Genomic DNA, 21,025 nt, shown 5'->3' on the forward strand with positions numbered 1-21,025 from the left:
ACAGTGCTGGACAAAAGTATTGGCACAGCATGATTGTTATGATAAAAATGCTTATAACTATGAAACAAATTGTTAAAAAGGAAAAATTTGTTTACACGTTTATTTATTTATTATTCTAGATTATTATTTAACAGAAACAGTAATATAAATAAAGTGATATGCGAAATAATAACAAAAACATATTTATTGAGCGTTTTAAGCATGGACAAAAGTATTGGCACAAATGATTGAAAGTACTTAGAAATTAAAAATTAATATTTGGTTGGCCCTCCATTCCTCATGATAACTTCCTTCAATCGTTTTGGCATTGAAGTTACCAATTTTTTTGTAAAATCCGGCTCTATATTGTTCCATTCTTGTAAAATAATAGCTTTTAATTGGTTTTTGTTTGTTATATTATATTTTCTAATTTTTTTTTCTAATTCATTCCAAACATGTTCGATGGGATTCATGTCTGGACTCTGGGGTGGGGTATTTAATGTATGTGCGGTATTGTAAACGATCCATTGTCGTACAATATAGGCAGTATGTTTTGGATCATGGTCTTGTTGAAAATAAAAATCACGCGGGAGATTTAATTTATTAGCACTTTTAAATAAATTTTCCTTTAATATATTTAAATATACATATTTGTCCATAATCTCATCTATGAATACTAATTCGCCAACCCCAGACGCTGCAATGGAACCCCATACCATGACTCCACCTCCTCCATGTTTCACAGTGGCTTGTAAATGTTGTGGATCCATTTCCGTATTTGGCTTTCTCCAAACTAATACTCTGCCATCTGATTTAAATATATTAAATTTAGTTTCATCTGAAAATAATACGTTATTCCAGAATGTGGGATCCTTTTTTATAAATTCTTTTGCAAATTCTTTTCTCATCTTCCGATTCTTCTTGGATATGTATGGTTTCCTTCTTGCGACACACGCAGAATATCCCGCATCTTTTAACACTCTCCGTATAGTTTTCGAACTTACTTCTTTTTTATTTTCTTCATTTAACTTTGCTCTAAGTTGTGATGAGTTTAATTTACAATTTATTTTCACTTCCTTTACAATTTTCCGTTTTTCTCTAACTGTTAACTTTGAGGGACGTCCACTTCGATTCCTACTTTTGAAATCTGATTGATTCTCAAATCGTTTTACGACACTTCTAATAGTGAATCGACTTCTATTAACACTTTTTGCTATTTCACTATAAGATTTTCGCATTTTGTGCAAATTTAATATTATTTTTCTCTCTTCACTTGTAGTTTCTTTCCCTCTTCTTGACATTGTTGCTTGTTATATTTCCTATGTTGCTAATCGACTGAACTTAAGGATGACTGTTAGAAAAAATGACTATCAGGGAATCCCCTACCTATACCATCAAGTGACAATCGGATTTTTTTCGGAGAGATACAACTACACTAAATTTTGTATAATGTGCCAATACTTTTGTCCATGCTTAAAACGCTCAATAAATACAGTGCTGGACAAAAGTATTGGCACAGCATGATTGTTATGATAAAAATGCTTATAACTATGAAACAAATTGTTAAAAAGGAAAAATTTGTTTACACGTTTATTTATTTATTATTCTAGATTATTATTTAACAGAAACAGTAATATAAATAAAGTGATATGCGAAATAATAACAAAAACATATTTATTGAGCGTTTTAAGCATGGACAAAAGTATTGGCACATTATACAAAATTTAGTGTAGTTGTATCTCTCCGAAAAAAATCCGATTGTCACTTGATGGTATAGGTAGGGGATTCCCTGATAGTCATTTTTTCTAACAGTCATCCTTAAGTTCAGTCGATTAGCAACATAGGAAATATAACAAGCAACAATGTCAAGAAGAGGGAAAGAAACTACAAGTGAAGAGAGAAAAATAATATTAAATTTGCACAAAATGCGAAAATCTTATAGTGAAATAGCAAAAAGTGTTAATAGAAGTCGATTCACTATTAGAAGTGTCGTAAAACGATTTGAGAATCAATCAGATTTCAAAAGTAGGAATCGAAGTGGACGTCCCTCAAAGTTAACAGTTAGAGAAAAACGGAAAATTGTAAAGGAAGTGAAAATAAATTGTAAATTAAACTCATCACAACTTAGAGCAAAGTTAAATGAAGAAAATAAAAAAGAAGTAAGTTCGAAAACTATACGGAGAGTGTTAAAAGATGCGGGATATTCTGCGTGTGTCGCAAGAAGGAAACCATACATATCCAAGAAGAATCGGAAGATGAGAAAAGAATTTGCAAAAGAATTTATAAAAAAGGATCCCACATTCTGGAATAACGTATTATTTTCAGATGAAACTAAATTTAATATATTTAAATCAGATGGCAGAGTATTAGTTTGGAGAAAGCCAAATACGGAAATGGATCCACAACATTTACAAGCCACTGTGAAACATGGAGGAGGTGGAGTCATGGTATGGGGTTCCATTGCAGCGTCTGGGGTTGGCGAATTAGTATTCATAGATGAGATTATGGACAAATATGTATATTTAAATATATTAAAGGAAAATTTATTTAAAAGTGCTAATAAATTAAATCTCCCGCGTGATTTTTATTTTCAACAAGACCATGATCCAAAACATACTGCCTATATTGTACGACAATGGATCGTTTACAATACCGCACATACATTAAATACCCCACCCCAGAGTCCAGACATGAATCCCATCGAACATGTTTGGAATGAATTAGAAAAAAAAATTAGAAAATATAATATAACAAACAAAAACCAATTAAAAGCTATTATTTTACAAGAATGGAACAATATAGAGCCGGATTTTACAAAAAAATTGGTAACTTCAATGCCAAAACGATTGAAGGAAGTTATCATGAGGAATGGAGGGCCAACCAAATATTAATTTTTAATTTCTAAGTACTTTCAATCATTTGTGCCAATACTTTTGTCCATGCTTAAAACGCTCAATAAATATGTTTTTGTTATTATTTCGCATATCACTTTATTTATATTACTGTTTCTGTTAAATAATAATCTAGAATAATAAATAAATAAACGTGTAAACAAATTTTTCCTTTTTAACAATTTGTTTCATAGTTATAAGCATTTTTATCATAACAATCATGCTGTGCCAATACTTTTGTCCAGCACTGTATGTTTTTGTTATTATTTCGCATATCACTTTATTTATATTACTGTTTCTGTTAAATAATAATCTAGAATAATAAATAAATAAACGTGTAAACAAATTTTTCCTTTTTAACAATTTGTTTCATAGTTATAAGCATTTTTATCATAACAATCATGCTGTGCCAATACTTTTGTCCAGCACTGTATGTAGAATTTTCTCGGTTCTTTAGGTGTCAGCGTAACAGCAAACGAATCTTTAAACAGAATTTTTGATAAATGTATGTGTTGTAACTTATGAGCAAACGTTAATGGTGCGTTGGCTAAGAATGGAGTTTAGTCAGGCGCAAATGGTTTACGGTATGAGACCGGTATAGATATAGTCGCTGAGAACAGAAGATGATCTAGTTAGTCAAAGGCAAGACGGATGAATTCCTTACTTTAAATATTTTATGCTCTACTAAATGAGTGTTCAGTTTCAACCACTTAAGTGGTCTATAAAGCAGTACACGCGTGGCGTAGAATTAAAGGGCCGACGTAATTTTTAGTACATTTAGAGATATTTCTTCATGTCATACATTTAAAATTGATTTCATATTGTTTAATTATACGAGCAAGTGGCACATTAGAAATGTTTGAAGAATTTCATCTAACTGTATAGAGCATAATTGAGTAACTGGTGGATTCTATAATACCGTTTAATATTTACATGCATACATTTATCTAAAATTTGCTTCATAAGTTGAAGATTTTTCAATTAATTACTATTTTAAAAATTATTATTTTGATGAAAATACTTATAACATATTGATCATGATTTGTGAAATGAGGATTCGTGTTGTACTCTGCGTGTGCGCGTATGTTCTTTTATACTTTCTATACATATTTTACACGTATCGATTTCTCCATTGCTTCCATCCTTAAAAGCGATATAATATAGACATTTTACTTTTGTAATATTCTTTTTAATTCGCGGCAGAATAACAAATACAAATGTAAATTAGATATTAATTTATATCCGTTAATCTTAGCTCTCTTCATTGAAGAGAAAATATATTGAATGAGGAGGAATAATAATATTGACTGTCGATATCAGTAATGTTATCTAAATTAGGGTAGAAGCTTTTAAAATACTCAATCATTATCAATATTGTAGTTACAACACTTCAGGATAAATTGAAATATAGCGCAAAATAGTAGTTTTTACGTTTTGATTTATTTTAAGTCTTTTTATACCGCAGTCATTTTTCTTTGCATTATTTTTGCACTGATGGATCTCTTCTGCACTTTGTATGACATTGTGGTAACTTAATGTTTTATGCAAGATTTTGTCTCTTTTCGTACATATCGTCTATTTGAAAATTACAGTGGTGCGCGCAAATATCCTTCTGAATTTTTTGAGAGGGCGTTGCGGTCTCTTAAGAACCACGGACCTTAAATTAAGAATCGCTGTCGTAAAAAATGCTTTACTAATTATATTAGTCGCTTTTAGAAACGAATTAACTTCATTGAGGCATTTTTACACACTGAAAAATGTTTAACAACTACAAAATTTCATTAAAATTAAAATACAGAAATCAAATTTATATTACAAAAATCCCTTATATTCAATTCATATTAGCAGTGATCAATGAATTTGAATACAATACTTCGCAACATTTTCTTCACAAAGTGTTCCATATTTGAATTGAAAACTATAGTCTTTAATTCAAATTTTAGGTACTAATTGAAAGATTCTGTATGAAAATATTCAAAATTGATAAAGAAATCAAATCTAACGAAGTCTCTTTTTTAAGTTGATAAATTTAATTCCTAATCAATTTTAATTAATCTTGTCTAAATAAATAGTAATAATAACTATAGTTAATGATACTATACGAATATCGAAATCATTAGACAAATTTTGGTAAACATTTAACAAATAATTAACTGTTTCTTCTTAATGGTAGACGATTTTATCAAATCGTGACCAATTTTGTTTTTTCAATTTCGATGGGACTTGGTACATTTTATGTCTTCTCTTATCATACATCATATTATTTCAGTATTTTATTACTATTCCAAGAATTAAGGTTATTCTCTTTTTAGCCATTGCGCATAAATGGTCATTGTCTTCTTTTTTATGCAAACCATCATTACGGAATATGCTGGAGAGATCACTTATACGACACACGCGAAAGTTTGTATTTCATTAGGATGAGGGTACCTTATTTACGGATATCGGTATAATATAAGAGGCCGCGGTTTGTTTTCTTTCGACGTGCTCGATGCGCATATGTAAGTGAATGAATCAACGGTACGCAGTATGCGCATTGAGTTCAAATGGCAAAAAACAGTACATAATTCATGATCATATTTTATCTTGTCTTATAACATTTGCATTTCTTTTTTTCATGTTGTGCGTATGCCCAGCCGAATTTTTTAATAATTTATTTCTACGTCACTGGAACTCTGCCCTCCAAATAGATATCATGTGACCAGTATCTTCTTTCATGAATTATTTCCTGAAATTTATTACTATTGGAATACTTCATTAATAAAATATTAATGTCTGTATTAAACAATTTATTAATATTCTTAAAGCATGTGCTCTTCTCTATAATAATCATAAATTAGTTTATGAAAAGGAATATTCCATTAATTATTTTATTATTCTATTTAATACTCCATTAATGATGAATGCAAGATGATTCAGATAATTAAATATCTGAATGCGTACTTTAGATTTTGGTATTTCGATCTGTTTTTAATGCTTTTTAAATACTTGCAAAGAGGTGTAGAATAATCTACATGAAATCGTCAAGCTGGCCTTCGAAACGTTACGTTTAAGCAAAGTAAAAAATGCTAACCTAATATTCCGCTTGAAATCGTGTATTTTTTGCTTCGAATACTTTTTCATGGAATAACTAATTGAGTAGTAATTTTTAAATAGGCAAATCATTCTGTGTACAGTCATACAAATTTTCCTACATTACTAGAACCTCGATAGCGAGGTGGCTCACAAATATGTTTCAAGGCTTATATTTGTAACATTTTAGCCAATCTACTACGTCTGTTAATTTGAAATGCGTTAAATAATACGGTATCCATATAACAATTGCGTCATCTAAATTAGAAAATTTAATAATTTAGCGATCTAGTGTTACGATTTATTAACATTAACAACAATAAATATTTGGAATAATTATGTATAATAATTCGTATGAACGATTAAACTTTGAAAGACAAAATGAAACGATAGAGGAAAGAATATCATTTTTAGAGAATAATTTTAATCGAAACTCCATTTTCTTAATCTAATATACGATACAATTGTGGCTAGAAAATTTCTTACGTAGTTATAACGCAGCACAATGGCGATTGCGAGTAATAAAAATTTGGTGAATTGGGTATAAACATCTCAGACAATCTGAGGAGATCTTCATTACATTTAATGAAAAGATCGTTGAGTGCTATACATTCTTCCTTGAAGCAATTGCATGATTGCAGTCCAACGCGACATGAATAGTTGTGATACCATTCTTGTGCAATTACTGCGTCCTTTCGTAAAAAATTTAATGTTCTAATGGAACTCTTCACTTTTTTGTTGCAAATCAATTTCATTAAAGTGAAGTAATAAGATTTTTTACATCATAAGCAACTTTTAAAATTGTTAGAATACACGTACACATTTAGTACATGTTATGGAATTTTTATTCTATACATCATGTATCATATTATTCAACGAGTGTTTTCATTCAGTTAAGTAATATATTTTTCGATTGTATAATCGTTGCTGCAAGTATTTCTACTACGTTCCATTAGACTTCTGTGTACATGTGCATCTACGCAGTATAGAGTAAGCCTTATTTCCATAGAACGAAAACATGGTTCGACGTTTAGTATTAGCACTTGAAGTTAACATAGTTTGCTTCATGAAGAGAGTCATACACCGCAGGAATAATGAAATACATATTTATAGGCTTGCTGAATGTATTAAGTCGCCATTTTATATATCGTACGATCGAACGTGTTATTTGTATTGAAGGAAAACACTTGTGACAGTTGGCGTTTTGCATTCCTTTTCATAAACTAATTTAGGTTATTAAGGAAAAGAGCAGATGCGTTGGTGATATTAATAAATTGTTTCATGCAGACACTGATATTATCTTCTTACATCCAGCACATGAATTTCTTTGGACTGCTTCATGAAATAAAAGCAATAAAAATGGCGTGCATCTGGCATACTCAAATTCTTTTGTGAAAATTAATTTGGAATCATTCTGAATATCAAAATTTTTAGCACTTTCATTTTGACCAGAAGATACATATCTTCAAATCTTATACGATCTTAAAGTAAAGTTAATATTCCACAAAATACATATTCTGAAATAATTTGAAATTCCTCAGACTGTTTATTTAACGATATTCAATGACTCTGTTACACACAAAGCGATATTTTTTATTTTTTTAAATATTTCAAAATCAAACTGGTTTCTGAACAAATGATCTTTACTTTGTTTAACAGTTCTTATCGAAAGAATTATATGCATCAAAAACCTTTTAGAACAACAAAGTTGACCTTCCTATGTTTTCTGCTTGACCTTCAAATATCTTCACTGCCCACTTATGAAAACATCACTTGCATCACATTATGTGATGTAATCAGACTCAGTTTGCGTCTGATGTATATTTTGGCGTCATTAAACTCAATGGTTATATCATTTTCTAACAGAATTATCGAGACGTTTTGTTTTTAGCAAGGTCAACGACCTTAACCGAAATTCTTTCGCGAATATGATTCTGTTTGGCAAATTTCGAGTTTACTTGTGTATTATCTTAGTTTGGCTGTTCTTGTTGGGTTAATTATAGGCAACCTGGTTGATAAATCTGTATAGTTGTGTCTCGCAGAATTCCCAGCATAATACTTCCTGTTTTTTGAATAACAAATACAACAGAGTTTGTTAAACATTTTTTTCCATGGAAGATATAGTCTCAAGCGGAATTTTATTATTTCCAACTTGTTTTTAAGTTTTCTGATTAACGATCGTTATAAATCCACGATACGAATTACGTGAATACTCAATTGCTCGTTACATCACTTCGAGTATCCATCAAATATGCGATTCAACGATAAGCAAAGTGACAAGAACGGATCGAATTCCATGGAATAACCGCGGTAATGGGACACGACATTGCGTAACAAGGTTCAATTTTACCCTCTCATAGGGAACAAACGTGGGAACAATGCTAGAGCATTTTGTAGAAACAGTATAAATTTGTCATTCTGTGGAGAGGAATTAAATTTGGAATTACTTTTTCGAGATATTCAAAGAAAAGGAATCGTAGAAGTCACATGCGTTATTATGCTTAATATACAAGTCTTCGATCGATTATGAGTATGAAAAAGTGACTGTTGAAACAATCTTTAAATGCATATATTTCAAAATGGTAATTGAAACTTGTTTGGGTAATCAATTACATTTATTGTAATTAGTGTTAAATGAAAACATGTGCAGATTCTGTAGGATTCATTGTCACGGTATATTAAAGTTGACCTCTACCAAATTTTTTACTATTTTTCTTTTTAGAAAAGATATTCCGCGAATTAATAAGAATTCATACACTATCGCAATTAATATCGTAATTATTTGAAAAAATAAGTAGCTATGCTTTCTTGCACAGACTCCATTTGCAACTTTTCTAGACTCCAATTATTCAGCACCATTAAACAGCCTAATTAACAGAAAAAAATTAGAATAAAAAATTTGTTATTCTGCAGTACACATTGGCGCGTAACTTCCAAGTAAGTAACATGGCGCCACAGAGGCCGTTCAAAATGGCGTGTTCGGTATCTAGAGCTAAAAATACTCGGCCTTTATGCGGTTGAACAGTACGGTTGGATCAACAATATTAAAAACGGAATTAACGGTGCATTTCGCTTAAATTACAATGCTTTGTTTAATCACTAATTTACGCTGGACACTTTGCTTTCGATTTTGGTGTACCAGCCGCATTTCTCAACCAAAGTAAATCACCTATTTCTGCCTTAAGGCGTAAGTAGTCGACACTTCGACAGAGAGGAGGGAGTGATACGTGACATGAATCATCCTCGATAGACGCTACTGTGCTAAATTTACGCGGCTCTTTCATAGCTACTGTGTACGAGAGGAGGAGATATGTTTATGTTTGTGAAACGCGATAGGAAGGATGGCTCTTTTTTCTCTCAGTAGAATGTTTCTAGTTTTTGTCGGGCCGTTGCGGAATGAGAGGACAGAGTGGACCAAATTCTGACTCTGTTGCATAATATGGAAACGCGTTTCAAAGTTACGATCATTTTCTTCACCAATTAATAAGAAAATGAGAAATTGTAGACGAGTTGTTTCGAATTTGAAATTGTAAACTTGGGAATTTCATTTTGATGTGAGAGACAGGTATTGTGTTTTATTTTTGTATACAATTTAGTGCATATGTTTAACATTATTGGAAACAATTTTAAAAGTGTCTTCGAATTCCTTGGAATGAACTTGCATATAAACGATATATGGTATAAAATTATAACTGGAAATTTATTTCTGTCTGCATGTTTCACGTTTTGAGAACCGTGAGAAAGTAGCGAGAAGTACAAATTGGTAGATTTTGGGGAAACATCTTGTAATGATATTGTACCAAGAAAGTGGCAACGAAGAGTGGGTGTTGCAATTTCTGAGTACCGCGTAGCTCGTTGCATTTTATTTGAAACTATATTTAGTGCATTCCAAATTGTAGTACGCCAAATAACTTGTAGTAGAGGTATATTAAAAGATGATTATAAATGATGAACGTTAAATTTATTCGCGATTCTACAAATATTTAGAATTTCTATGAATACATTATGGCAGCTCTATATTTAAAAACAGAGACTCAGAAATAAGATCTAAATACTACTACAAATTGCTATATATAAAACTTGCATTTCTAAAGAAGAAAATAACTAAACAGCTAACACGTTGACTGTCACGCCAATTTTATATCGATTGCCATGAGGAATTATTTATTATGCAATATACGAGCGCAATGGTTGTCCATTTTATATGGAAATAAAATCAATCTAAAAAAATATGATTAAAATAGCAATCTAAAAATAAAAAAGCATTAAAGATCTTTTGTGGTTTGCAACAGTCTTATTCATTTTTCATTATTCTATTAACATAGCATTAAGCAATAATAATAGAAAATTTTATTTAAATTGGAGAACTATTTCAAGGCTACTTATATCCGCCTTCTACTTGATAATTCTAGACAAAAGTTCGTTTAAAGATCTACACAAATGTCACTACGTATTAATCCATCAACGTTACAGCTGCTGTTTTTATTTTTTCACCTACTTTGTGTACCGTGTTATTCGAACCTTTTGATCCGTTGTCGATCCAGAAAAACTAGCTGTCGTACAAGGCTAAGACCGAACACTTGTCAGTAGAGGTACAATCCTGAGCGTTAGAACAGTGAAGTGTATATAGTGAAAGCAAAGGCGTTCTAATTAGCGGATATAAATGTGTGAATCGAGTATATCATGTGGGAAGAAAGATATAAATCAATCTCAACTAAATTAGGTATACTATGCGCGTAATCTGATCATTGATGAAGCAATTTATTTTTAATGAAATACCTTTGTTTATAATAATATATGCATGATTTATAAATCATCGAGCACACACTACTTTATAAATAGATATTAATAATTTTTTTTAAGCATATGGCTTCTGCTTGTTTTGAAAATAGTTCATATTTTTTGTTTCTATATTTTTCAGCTGTAATATTGATATTTGTTGCAAGTTTATATTGAAAATTGCTTTTCAAATTAAATCTTACTAAATAATGATGATAATATTATTTGTTATACATACATACATAAAACTATTAATATACTTATAGGAAAAATTGCAGTTTTAAAAAAATAATAATAATATCATCATTAGTTTGAATTTGCTAATATTACTAAATTCAATTACTACTTTTTGTTTTTTTATTATCATTTCATTAGAAGCACAAACTGTGCTATTTCATATTATACCACGTATGTTTCCATACATCTGAATGTCCATGGTATCGTTAATTTTACGCCCAATCCAATTCTACTTTTTCCAGCTGTGCAGCATTTTCTTTGCCTGCTAACGAGGAAACAAGTTTTTCCGTTAACTATCCGCTGTTTATTATCGCCTGCTTGTTGTGCAACGAACGTACGGACTGTGTCTTTCGCTAATAAATATAATCCGTCGCAGCACAATTGATCTTTCGATGATAGCGAACCCGTGACTTCATCATGGCGTCGTTAAGCTACATAGTAAATATGTTTCATTGCCGCGTTACGTAAAAGTCACACTTGTAACGCTGTTCCTTTATTTTATGCCTAGCCATTAAATATTAGTCAAGTGAAGTTGCCAATACTCAATATTCGTTCCGAACCCGCGAGATATGCACGTACTATCGTTTATGCTAATCAAACGTGTCGCGTAATACGTTTCTCGTGTCACTTCGTAAGTTTTCCTTTTAACGAACGTTCGGTTACGTACGGTGAAATTTAAAGCCAGAAAAGTCAAGTAAAAAATACGTATTCCGGTATTTTATTGCTACTAAATGATTGATTATAATAAAGTTATTTATATAAGCTTAAAAGAAGAAATGAAAAAATTCTTTATTGGTTGAAAGAATTGCGTGTGTTATAGTAAATCGAAAAAGTGTATGCTAATTTGCAATTAAGAATGGAAAGTCGGTGCAGCACCTAGAAAAATCTGAAAATATTGCTTTCTAAATAGAAATTATCAGACCTAACCTATATTTTCCTTTTGAAACTTCTAGAAGAAGTGGTTTTAGTTTCATGGGCTGGTTGTAAGATAGTAATTGAAGATGGATTTTTGTATAAATTTTGTGGAAGGTGACAGGAAAACTTTAGCATTCAGGAAACGTTTATACGATATTTGCAATTTGTTAAGGAATGAAGTTTTACGACTGCATTGCACAGCTGCTAACCTTGACGAAGATACAGGAAGGTTTTGTGATAAGGAAACATCCAGGCTTCCTTATCTGGCATGATTGTTGGGAACAATTTTCATTACAAATGATCATTTCGAAAGACAAAAGTAGTAATATAATAATAAAAGAATAAAATATAGAAACAAAGATTTTTACAGTTTTATATTAATCAGTTGTTGTTACATTTTTAGAGACGTTACATTTTACAAAACATTAATAAACTAAGGCAATCAACATCTTAAATGATAAGAAAATGTTTTCCTCTTTATTTTTTCAACTTGTTATTATTATGCTGTGCTTTTTGTAAGAAGTCTGCAGAACTGTAAAGTTTAGAGACTCTTAATATTTTTAAGAATTAAGAAAAGAAACTTTGTAATTTTTAGTTAAATAATGCAAATTTCTTCTGAAGTTCTGAAAGTGTTTTAAAAATATCTTAAAACATTCTAAAAAGAGCAATATAAATTTAAAAAACAAAAGAGAAACTATATTGTATTTATAATTATTTACAATTATAGCAGCTTTCGAATTTCTACGTTCAATTATTAATAAATAGCATAAATTAAATTTCTATCACAATTACAGAATTTGTTCGTTAGAAGTATCAACAACAAATGTGACTTTTTCATCCAAACCGTTGCTTACCCTCCATATATTACAGTTTTTTTCTTCTTTTTAGATACTTTTGCAGATCACGTGCTAATTTTTCTATAAATACGTAACAGAGAGTATAAATTGTAAGTTGGTGACCAAATGTTACGTAACAGTACTTGGTTCATCTACTGTGAAGATAATTGCAAGTTTCTACATTTTTCATGCACATCGTGGTCGTACTAATTGCATCCTCACTTGGCGATAAACTGCTATTAGCAATCAGAGTACGGGTAATGGCTATTCGTTTCGAACGTGTTATTTGAACTAACCGCATTTCAACGACCAATACGGCGTATAGTTTATACTTTCAATCATTTTCGAATTACCGATCATTTACGTAGGAAAGATAAATGACAGAGCCTGAAGATAATTGGTTAAACGAGATAGAAAGCAAATTTGTATGAGTGTATAATAATATTGACGTACGTAAGTGCGTTAATACTAGAACTATGGACGACTGAGATATCTTTATTGACGCTAAAGGAATTAAAATAGAAGATACGTGAAAAATAGCGCATTACGAGAAAAACAAGCTGTTATTGGTATCTTTTTTTGTTATATCTACAAGTGTACCATAGCTAGATCATTTTTACTATTTTTGAAGGCTTGTTGCGTTTGATTTGGCTGAAATTTTACGAATAGCTTGATTTTATATAAAAACAATGCTTGCGAGAAGAACTTTTGTCGGCTCGAACGTTAAAATTTCGAAGGTTAAATTTTCATGTTTTACCACCGCAATGCCATCACCTACATTATCGACACAGCATAAAATGAGGTTAAGGTACTGGTTAAAATAAAGCGAAATACGGTAAATATGTACCTAATGAATCTAACTTAATCTAGACAAGGCTACTAACAAGTCTTATCCATACAATCGGCTTTATTTCGACTAATAATCATGCAATAAAATAGTCAAACATTGCAATCGTTAAAATCCTTCTTGTAAGCATCGTTTATGTGCAAGCTGAAGCTGTTGCAGAATTTAAAAACCAAACTGAATGTGCAAGGCCTTTAAAAGTTTCATTCAATCATCAGTTTAATAGCTTGTGATATCAAAGGTGCATGGAGAATTTCATTTCTTTTTTGTGTTTATAGCGACTACACTTTTAAAACTCACCCAGTTTCGTTTCTTTGCATCGCGCATGACACAAAGCAACTCGCTTACGGTCATCTCGCTGCGCTTGGACATAATTCAGTACCAATTCATTAACTACACACCGATATAGCATTAACGGATCATTTTTTACGCGTCGAGCTGCAATTGCAGAAAAGAATTGTAAATGAAACGTAGTCCCGTTTGTTGCATCGTTTTGACTTGATTAGTTAATAAAGTCAGGGCGAGACTAAACAAGCGGTCAATTCATTCATGACCGTGGCACACGTAAATATGTATATAGAATATGGATTAAAGTCAAGGAGGTGTCAAGAGCACGGAGACCGTAAACAAGAATTGAACGGCGCAGCAATGACGATCACGTGCACCAGAAAATAAACGCAGTTATCTGACAGCTTTGCACAGGCACGTTGCTAATACGAAAAAACACACTGATAAAACGGGTAGTTTTGATCGTAAACTCTTATCAGCGAGCGCTGTTGTCGATGGTATAAATAGACGAGAAAAACTTAGTCTCTTTGTTGACAGTTTTCGCGAAAACAAATTCATGGAGGTTCGCGTTTTCTCGACGAGATTATCGAAAGTCAATACAGTTGCTCAGGAGAATATACGAATGTCAGAAACTTTTCTTCTGTTTTGTATGACCGCGCGATACGTCACGTTTCGTCGCACAGAATTCTCATTTCGTTCACTCTCTGGGAACGTAAGGTCGAGATTCTAACGCTGTAATTCGAAACGCTGTCCGCCAAACTAATCTTGAACAGCTGGCCCTCCACTTCTCGAGCGGTAGAAGTGTTTTTGAATAACTGTTTGCTCGTTCGTGATCTCTCGTAAGGTGCACGATTTTTGCAAGAACTCAGGTTTTTCCTTTGTTGTTCGTCGTTCGAATTTTTTGTTGAGACTGGTTGTATCGATGGACGATTTTTTGGGAGCCCGTTCGTTGCTCGCTTCACCGTGCAGGATGTGAACACTGTTGGCCTTCATCGAAACGATGCAAATAACCAATCAGTGTGCCTCATCCCAGTATCGTTCATACCCTTTTTTTGCGCCCAAACCGCGTTTTCGTTTCAAGAGTTCGTTTTTAGAGATACCAAGCAGATACTAAAACTTGATAAAAATTTGTGCACGATTCTTTCTCAGTTCTTTGACTGAAGTTTCTAAAAAGTGTAAGAATATTTTTGTGGCATTGGAATTCGTTCGCCTTCAGGTTTTTTCTTAATATTTAAAGAACAGTACATGCAATAATAAACCAACGTGCATTTTCTTTTTATTTTCACACCTACATACATCATATAATAATACTGTTTTACACATGTTTATTTAAAATTGCACTTCTGCTCGAACACTGTCTGTCGCCATCTTTGAAATTAGAAATCGTGTTTTCAGTTTGTGGCAATTTTTGCCAAACAGTTTCTTAGCATTCCAGAGGTTTCTTTCGTGCAACGATAAAATATCAAAAGAATTATCAACAGTTCTTAAGATATAACACAAATACAGTATTGTTAGAACTTTGCTTCGAAATAAAAAGTACAAGTTTTTAGATTAGGTGGTATTAATAGCATTTGCCTGTAGAACGTGTTAATCTAATTATATAACAGTTAACTAAAAGAAGTTTCTAGAGTTCCATTTTATATACGAAAGAAGTATATTATTTTTTCAAATTTATTGTATAATCGGAAGAACATTTTTCATGTTTTAAATGCAGACATATTCGTTCAGCAGAACATTCTCGTAGGACCAGGAAGAATTTTATTAGTCTCGATAAGTATAATCAATTACAATGAATGAAAAGTTTTTGAAATTATTATTTACAACTGTGATTTTATTATATACAATCTTATCTGTGATAAGCACAACCACCAGGAAAATACATTATTGAGTTAGGATAGTAAATTCTTTTTATAAATCTTATTAACTGCAATATAAACATCCTGGTAGAAAAATTGTTCACCTATATACATTACACCAAAAATTATCATTGCAAATAAAAGCGTCTTATCATTCATTGTCACTGGCTATTTTTAGTTTTTTTTTTGTTGTGCTGAAAGTAATAAAATAAGTTCAAATGAATTTCAAATTTCGCTGCTTAATTAAGGGTTGAAAGTTCGAAGAGAGATGAAAAATTTGAAAAGTATACGTCTTCCAAACTGTTTATCGTAGCCATTAAATTCAACCTGATACCACACTTTTGACATTTTCATAAATCAGCAAGCAATTTAAGAAACTAATTGTGTAAGGTCAGTATTTTTCCGAAACCGTGAAAAGTATTTTAAAGATTGATATTGTATCTGTTGTTTATGTGCATGGTTGCACTCCAAGTGAAAAATATAATATAGTGGTTGTGATGATGATAACAATACGAAACATGATTTTTTCAGTATTATCAATGTTTTCTGGTAGCCTTGAAACAAAGTTGTTGCAAACAATAACAGTTGAGTCATGAACTCACGTTCTTACTTACAAGGTTGTGATACTAAAATTTATTGAAAACTTTGCTTAAAAAACTGGTGACATTTCTGCTTACTTCCGCTCGATAAGTATACAGATAAAGCAATGGCATTGATATTGCTGCGGTTGGTCAGTGTTTTTTTAATTAACATTTCGTGGTTCGCACAATTACACGCGTTACTAAATTTTAAACAATTAAAATTAAATAATAAAATTTTCAAGGTATCTATGAATAAATGCAAGCCAAACAGACAAAATGGAAGAACAAATGAATGAAAGAGAACTGTTGAGAAAAAAAATTTATTTACGTTGTGACCGGTTTTTCACGTGATACCAACGTGATACCAGTGACAATTAACATTCTGTTTACGTGTGAGAATACCTTATAATTAGTACTATCGAGCTAGTGAAACCGTTAATAATTCGTAGAAAAAACTGAGACGAACATTTTTGTAACGGAAAGCGAATATTTCCTTAATGAAAATCACCCTAAATATTTCTAACAAGATTTAACAAAAATCGCTGTAGATTTCCATGTAACGCAGTTAATTTGTGCGTTCTATGAATTTGTATCGTAAAAAGTCGTAGTGTACAGAATTTTTTGTCGAAAAATAGAAGTTTGCAATAATGAAGATTGAAGCAGATTAAAATTTTATTGTTTACCACATTGCAAAAAGATTGTCGTGTATAAAAATGCAATATCTTTCTCAATTATAGCAAAATTAATATTTATTATTAGAAAACAAGTAACTGTTGAAAGAATTAACGAATTTTCCTCTGATGGGCCTGACCCCCACCCATGGAATGGTGGGGGACAGCTTTCACCCCCGGAAAGCGCCGGCCATCACGATTGGCTACAGAGAGAGGCTTGCTTCTGCTCAAAATGTATATAAGAAACGCAAATTAGTAGTAGGAAGTAGTCGCAATAATCCACGAGCAAGCAGCACCACTTAACGAGTATCAGTAATCGAAGCATCGCGATTATTAACGACAATAAACATAATTCGACTATTACAACTATTTAATAAACGTAAGTTTTCGTTACGCGTAGAAATTAAGAATTTTTTTTCAACTTGAAATTATCTGTGAATCTTGAGAACAGCGACCTTAACCTTTAACAGAATTTAAACGCGATTAATATGCGATGATTCGAGCGAAATCGCAATGTCTGTTTTCAATATTTTATCACTCGTATTAATTGCAAATTACAAATTAAGCCGCGTGAAATTAATAAATAGCAAAAACAGCGATTGAACATAACCGGAATTGGAAAACAGAATATAGAAAAAAAACGGTGATACGCGAAATTAAATATACATCGTTGATAACCTCGCGTTTATCAATGACGTCAATGTCCCTTTACATAATCCCAGCATCGCTATCTGGAGTTGGAAAAGAAGAAGGAAAAACGATTCCCTAAATTCATCGTTATTAATATTATTTATATTACAATTTATTTTTAACTCGACGGATTCATTACTTATATAATACGTATTTTTTCAATCGAGTCAAACGTACGAAATGTTACAAGTATAGCGCAGCAATCGTTCGTTTAATCATCGTAACGAATCTCGAGTTTCAATAACAGATTGGATTTATCGGGTCCAAAACAAACGTCTCGGTTGTCGAACATTTTCAGGACACGTTTCTGATAACGGAAACAAAGTGAAATCCGTGTTATCGGTTGGTTTTCTAAACACAGCCGCGTGTGTACGCGTTAAATGACCGATCAGGGAGCTTTCGTGGAGGGTAAACTAACGATACGATTCATTCTGTTCTTTCCAGCCGGTGGCCTAATGGCGGGTTCCGTGGCTACTTTGGCGATCCTCTGGGTCTCCCTGCAAACTATGGGATTCCTCGGAAGTTCGCACTCGATCGGTGCCTACAAACTGCCGATGTCCTTGCAGAATTACCTCGCCAGTTACACCGGTAAGCCATTTTACTTTTAATTCTGTTATTCCTCTTTTTTTTATCGAGGGAACCTCATTCTTTTTTGAATGATTGCGAATGCTCAGTGCATCTCGACGATAAGTTTTGCTCTGGATTACTGACGTCAAGTCGTTCATTCTTTGATCGTTGAAAAGAGAGAAGTTGAACGGCCGATAAATATTTTGTTGTTCTGTTATTCTGCGATCGTGACGTTCGAAGATTGTTGATGATCGTATGCGTTGTATAAATAACGTTGTTTTCGTTGGTTTTAATGAAAAAATGATCGATTTTAAATAGTTTAGTTCTAGTAATCGTTTTAGAATGATATAAAGATCCTTTTCTTTTAATAATTTGTTATAGTTCTGGGAGATATTCTAAGTTGAATAAGTATTGCTGATTATTTTACCAAGTGCTTTGGCGTTTAAATATAAATACTTTTCATTATAAATATCTTGCAGTTATTTGTTGCAATTTACTTCTTGCTATTATTTTTTAAATTATTTAGAGATTTTGGTAAAAAGATGTTAATTATTAATTTTGTTCACAACTTATATCACAAGAATTAATACGTTACCAAGCAATGTATCGAAACTGATTAGGTTAATAATAAATCTAATTTTATTAATTAGCGAAAATATGAATATTGCTCTAAAAATCTTTCACAGATATAGTAATCTTTATGCAAATTAAAATAATAAGTAGTAATCCAGGGTTAAATATATCGTCCTTTAACAGAGCTTATAATACATATAAAAGTATATCACAACTGTATTTAAAATTTATGATTAACACAGATGTTTGCGAATTGCTTTTTCAAAATATTATCGAAGCTTAACCCTGTTACGATCCTTGATTGTTTTTTGAGTCAATCGTGATCTCATTTCTTCCTTCATTTTTCTCAAAATGAAAAGAATTTTTGAAGAAATTTGGCATATTGAAATGGACAAATGTCGAGGACCGTAACAGGGTTGGATAAAATTCTACTTCGTAATTTTGCAGTTGATGTTCAATAGTTTCAAGTAAGATATATGCAGAAATGTTCGAGCATATGAAAATTAATTGTTTAAAATTAATTTTCAATTTTGTTAGAAATACTTCGTACCATTATGATTCTTATTTTCACGTAAACCTGACAACAGTACCCTTTTTAGGTGCATATAGTCGTAAAATCTTCTCTTCTTTTATAAAAATTACTTTTTTTTATTTTCTAAGCACTTTCCGTGCAAACCAATCAGAAAAGAGTAATCAAAAGACATCAAAATGCTTTACAATAATATATTTACATAATTAGTTTGAAATTTTATAAAATTTTACTCTACTTAAAGGAATAAAGGAATAATATTCGAAATTTTTTATTTATTTTTTTAAATCACGAAATACTCTATCAGTAAAGATTACTTAAAAAAAAAACTTAAATTAACATACCATACTTTATCACATCTTCATCTTTTATTTAATATTCCATCTACTTGACTGTTCACAACTACAGAATACAGAAAGGGGATATTGTCAGAATGTAAATAGCCTGTTCTTATACAATCCATAATTTGCCTGCAAAATTCCTACCAAAAAAAGAAAAAGATAAAACTACTACTTTCTTTATCGACGATGAATCCGTCGAAAATACGATATCTTACACGCAAACTGAAGCGGAAGTGCACGGTCCACTTTAACCAGAACCGCAGTTGCCAACAAGTTGGAAGCAAAGTGAAAATCATAAGTAACAATTTTTCCAGAACATTTTTCCGTTTTCTCTCTTTCTTTCACATCGTTCGCTTTGCTTTCGATTTTCGTCGCAACGAAAACACGCGATCGGTTCGAGTGGACCGCGTAGTTTTCGCCTGTAGAGGTTAAAACGGACAATTGCCAATGGCAAACCCAGTTGCTCTCACTGATTCCTTTTTTACCGACGTTTTTAAAGGTATCCTTTCAGGTTTGCCGATATCGAACTACCCTTACGAGGGCGGCGTCGTAGACACGGGTCGTTCCCATAATCGGCGTTACCATCATATTGACGAGGCCGCCTTGAACAACTCGATCAGTTTCGCGCAAAGGTCGGTCGATCATATGAGCACCCTCGAAAGGAATATCGCGAACGCTGGCGTCGAACTGATGGCAGACACGCCGGCTGGAAAGCAATTCCTTGAATCATATCCTTCCGAGGATGCTTTCGAGAGAGGCCTCGACGCCATCGTCGCGATTAAAGCTTCGTCCTATCTCCTTCATCAGAGCTGCCGCAGGTAACATATACCTCTTAGGTCTCAAACCCTTTTTCATTCGCTGTTTCCTAAATTGGTGAAAGTCGCCTTACGATTGGATTCAACAGTTTCAAGGTGATCGAAGGGCTCGCGTTGATCGATCCGCTGCCGGATGTGATTAGGGCCTTCGAGTCGAAGCACACTTTCGAATTCAGAATCTGTCTGAACGTTATGAAATTGTTTATCTCGTTTTGAAACCTTTTATAGCTGTTTTATAGTGTTACGTCTATTTTTTACGATTCAGATTGATTTATTGCTATTGCAATTGAAGTTATGCAGTTGCTTTGATTACATTAGCTTTCTTGTTGTAAGAAATTGTGAAATATAGTATTAGTTTTTATTCAGACGAGAATTTTTTAAGAAATTTGGTAGCAGTAAAATTTTTGATACATTATTTTTTTAAAAATTGTATTTCTATTATTGGTTTGGAATTAAATTCTAAAAAGCAAAATGGTATATTATTTACACAAGAATTTCTCTTGTAAATATTTAAGATTCTATTGAAAAATGTTTCACTGTGAGCTTAATATTATAAATGAA

General features: G+C 32.0%; 1 protein-coding gene across 5 annotated transcripts in view; it reads left to right on the forward strand.

Annotated features, from left to right (window-relative positions):
- LOC143429904 (peroxidase) overlaps positions 1-21,025 on the forward strand; it is a 46,600-nt gene that overhangs the window by 9,528 nt on the left and 16,047 nt on the right. For 2 of the 5 annotated variants that reach the window (XM_076905751.1, XM_076905749.1), the window contains exons 2-3: positions 18,084-18,227; positions 20,149-20,467. In XM_076905751.1, the coding sequence (XP_076761866.1) occupies positions 18,084-18,227; positions 20,149-20,467 (463 nt within the window). Of the gene's footprint in view, positions 1-17,179; positions 17,329-18,083; positions 18,228-20,148; positions 20,468-21,025 lie in introns of those variants that run through there. The other 3 variants (XM_076905753.1, XM_076905750.1, XM_076905754.1) reach the window with 3 other exon arrangements.

Source organism: Xylocopa sonorina, chromosome 12 (genome assembly GCF_050948175.1).
Source record: "Xylocopa sonorina isolate GNS202 chromosome 12, iyXylSono1_principal, whole genome shotgun sequence".
NCBI classification, from domain to species: domain Eukaryota; kingdom Metazoa; phylum Arthropoda; class Insecta; order Hymenoptera; family Apidae; genus Xylocopa; species Xylocopa sonorina.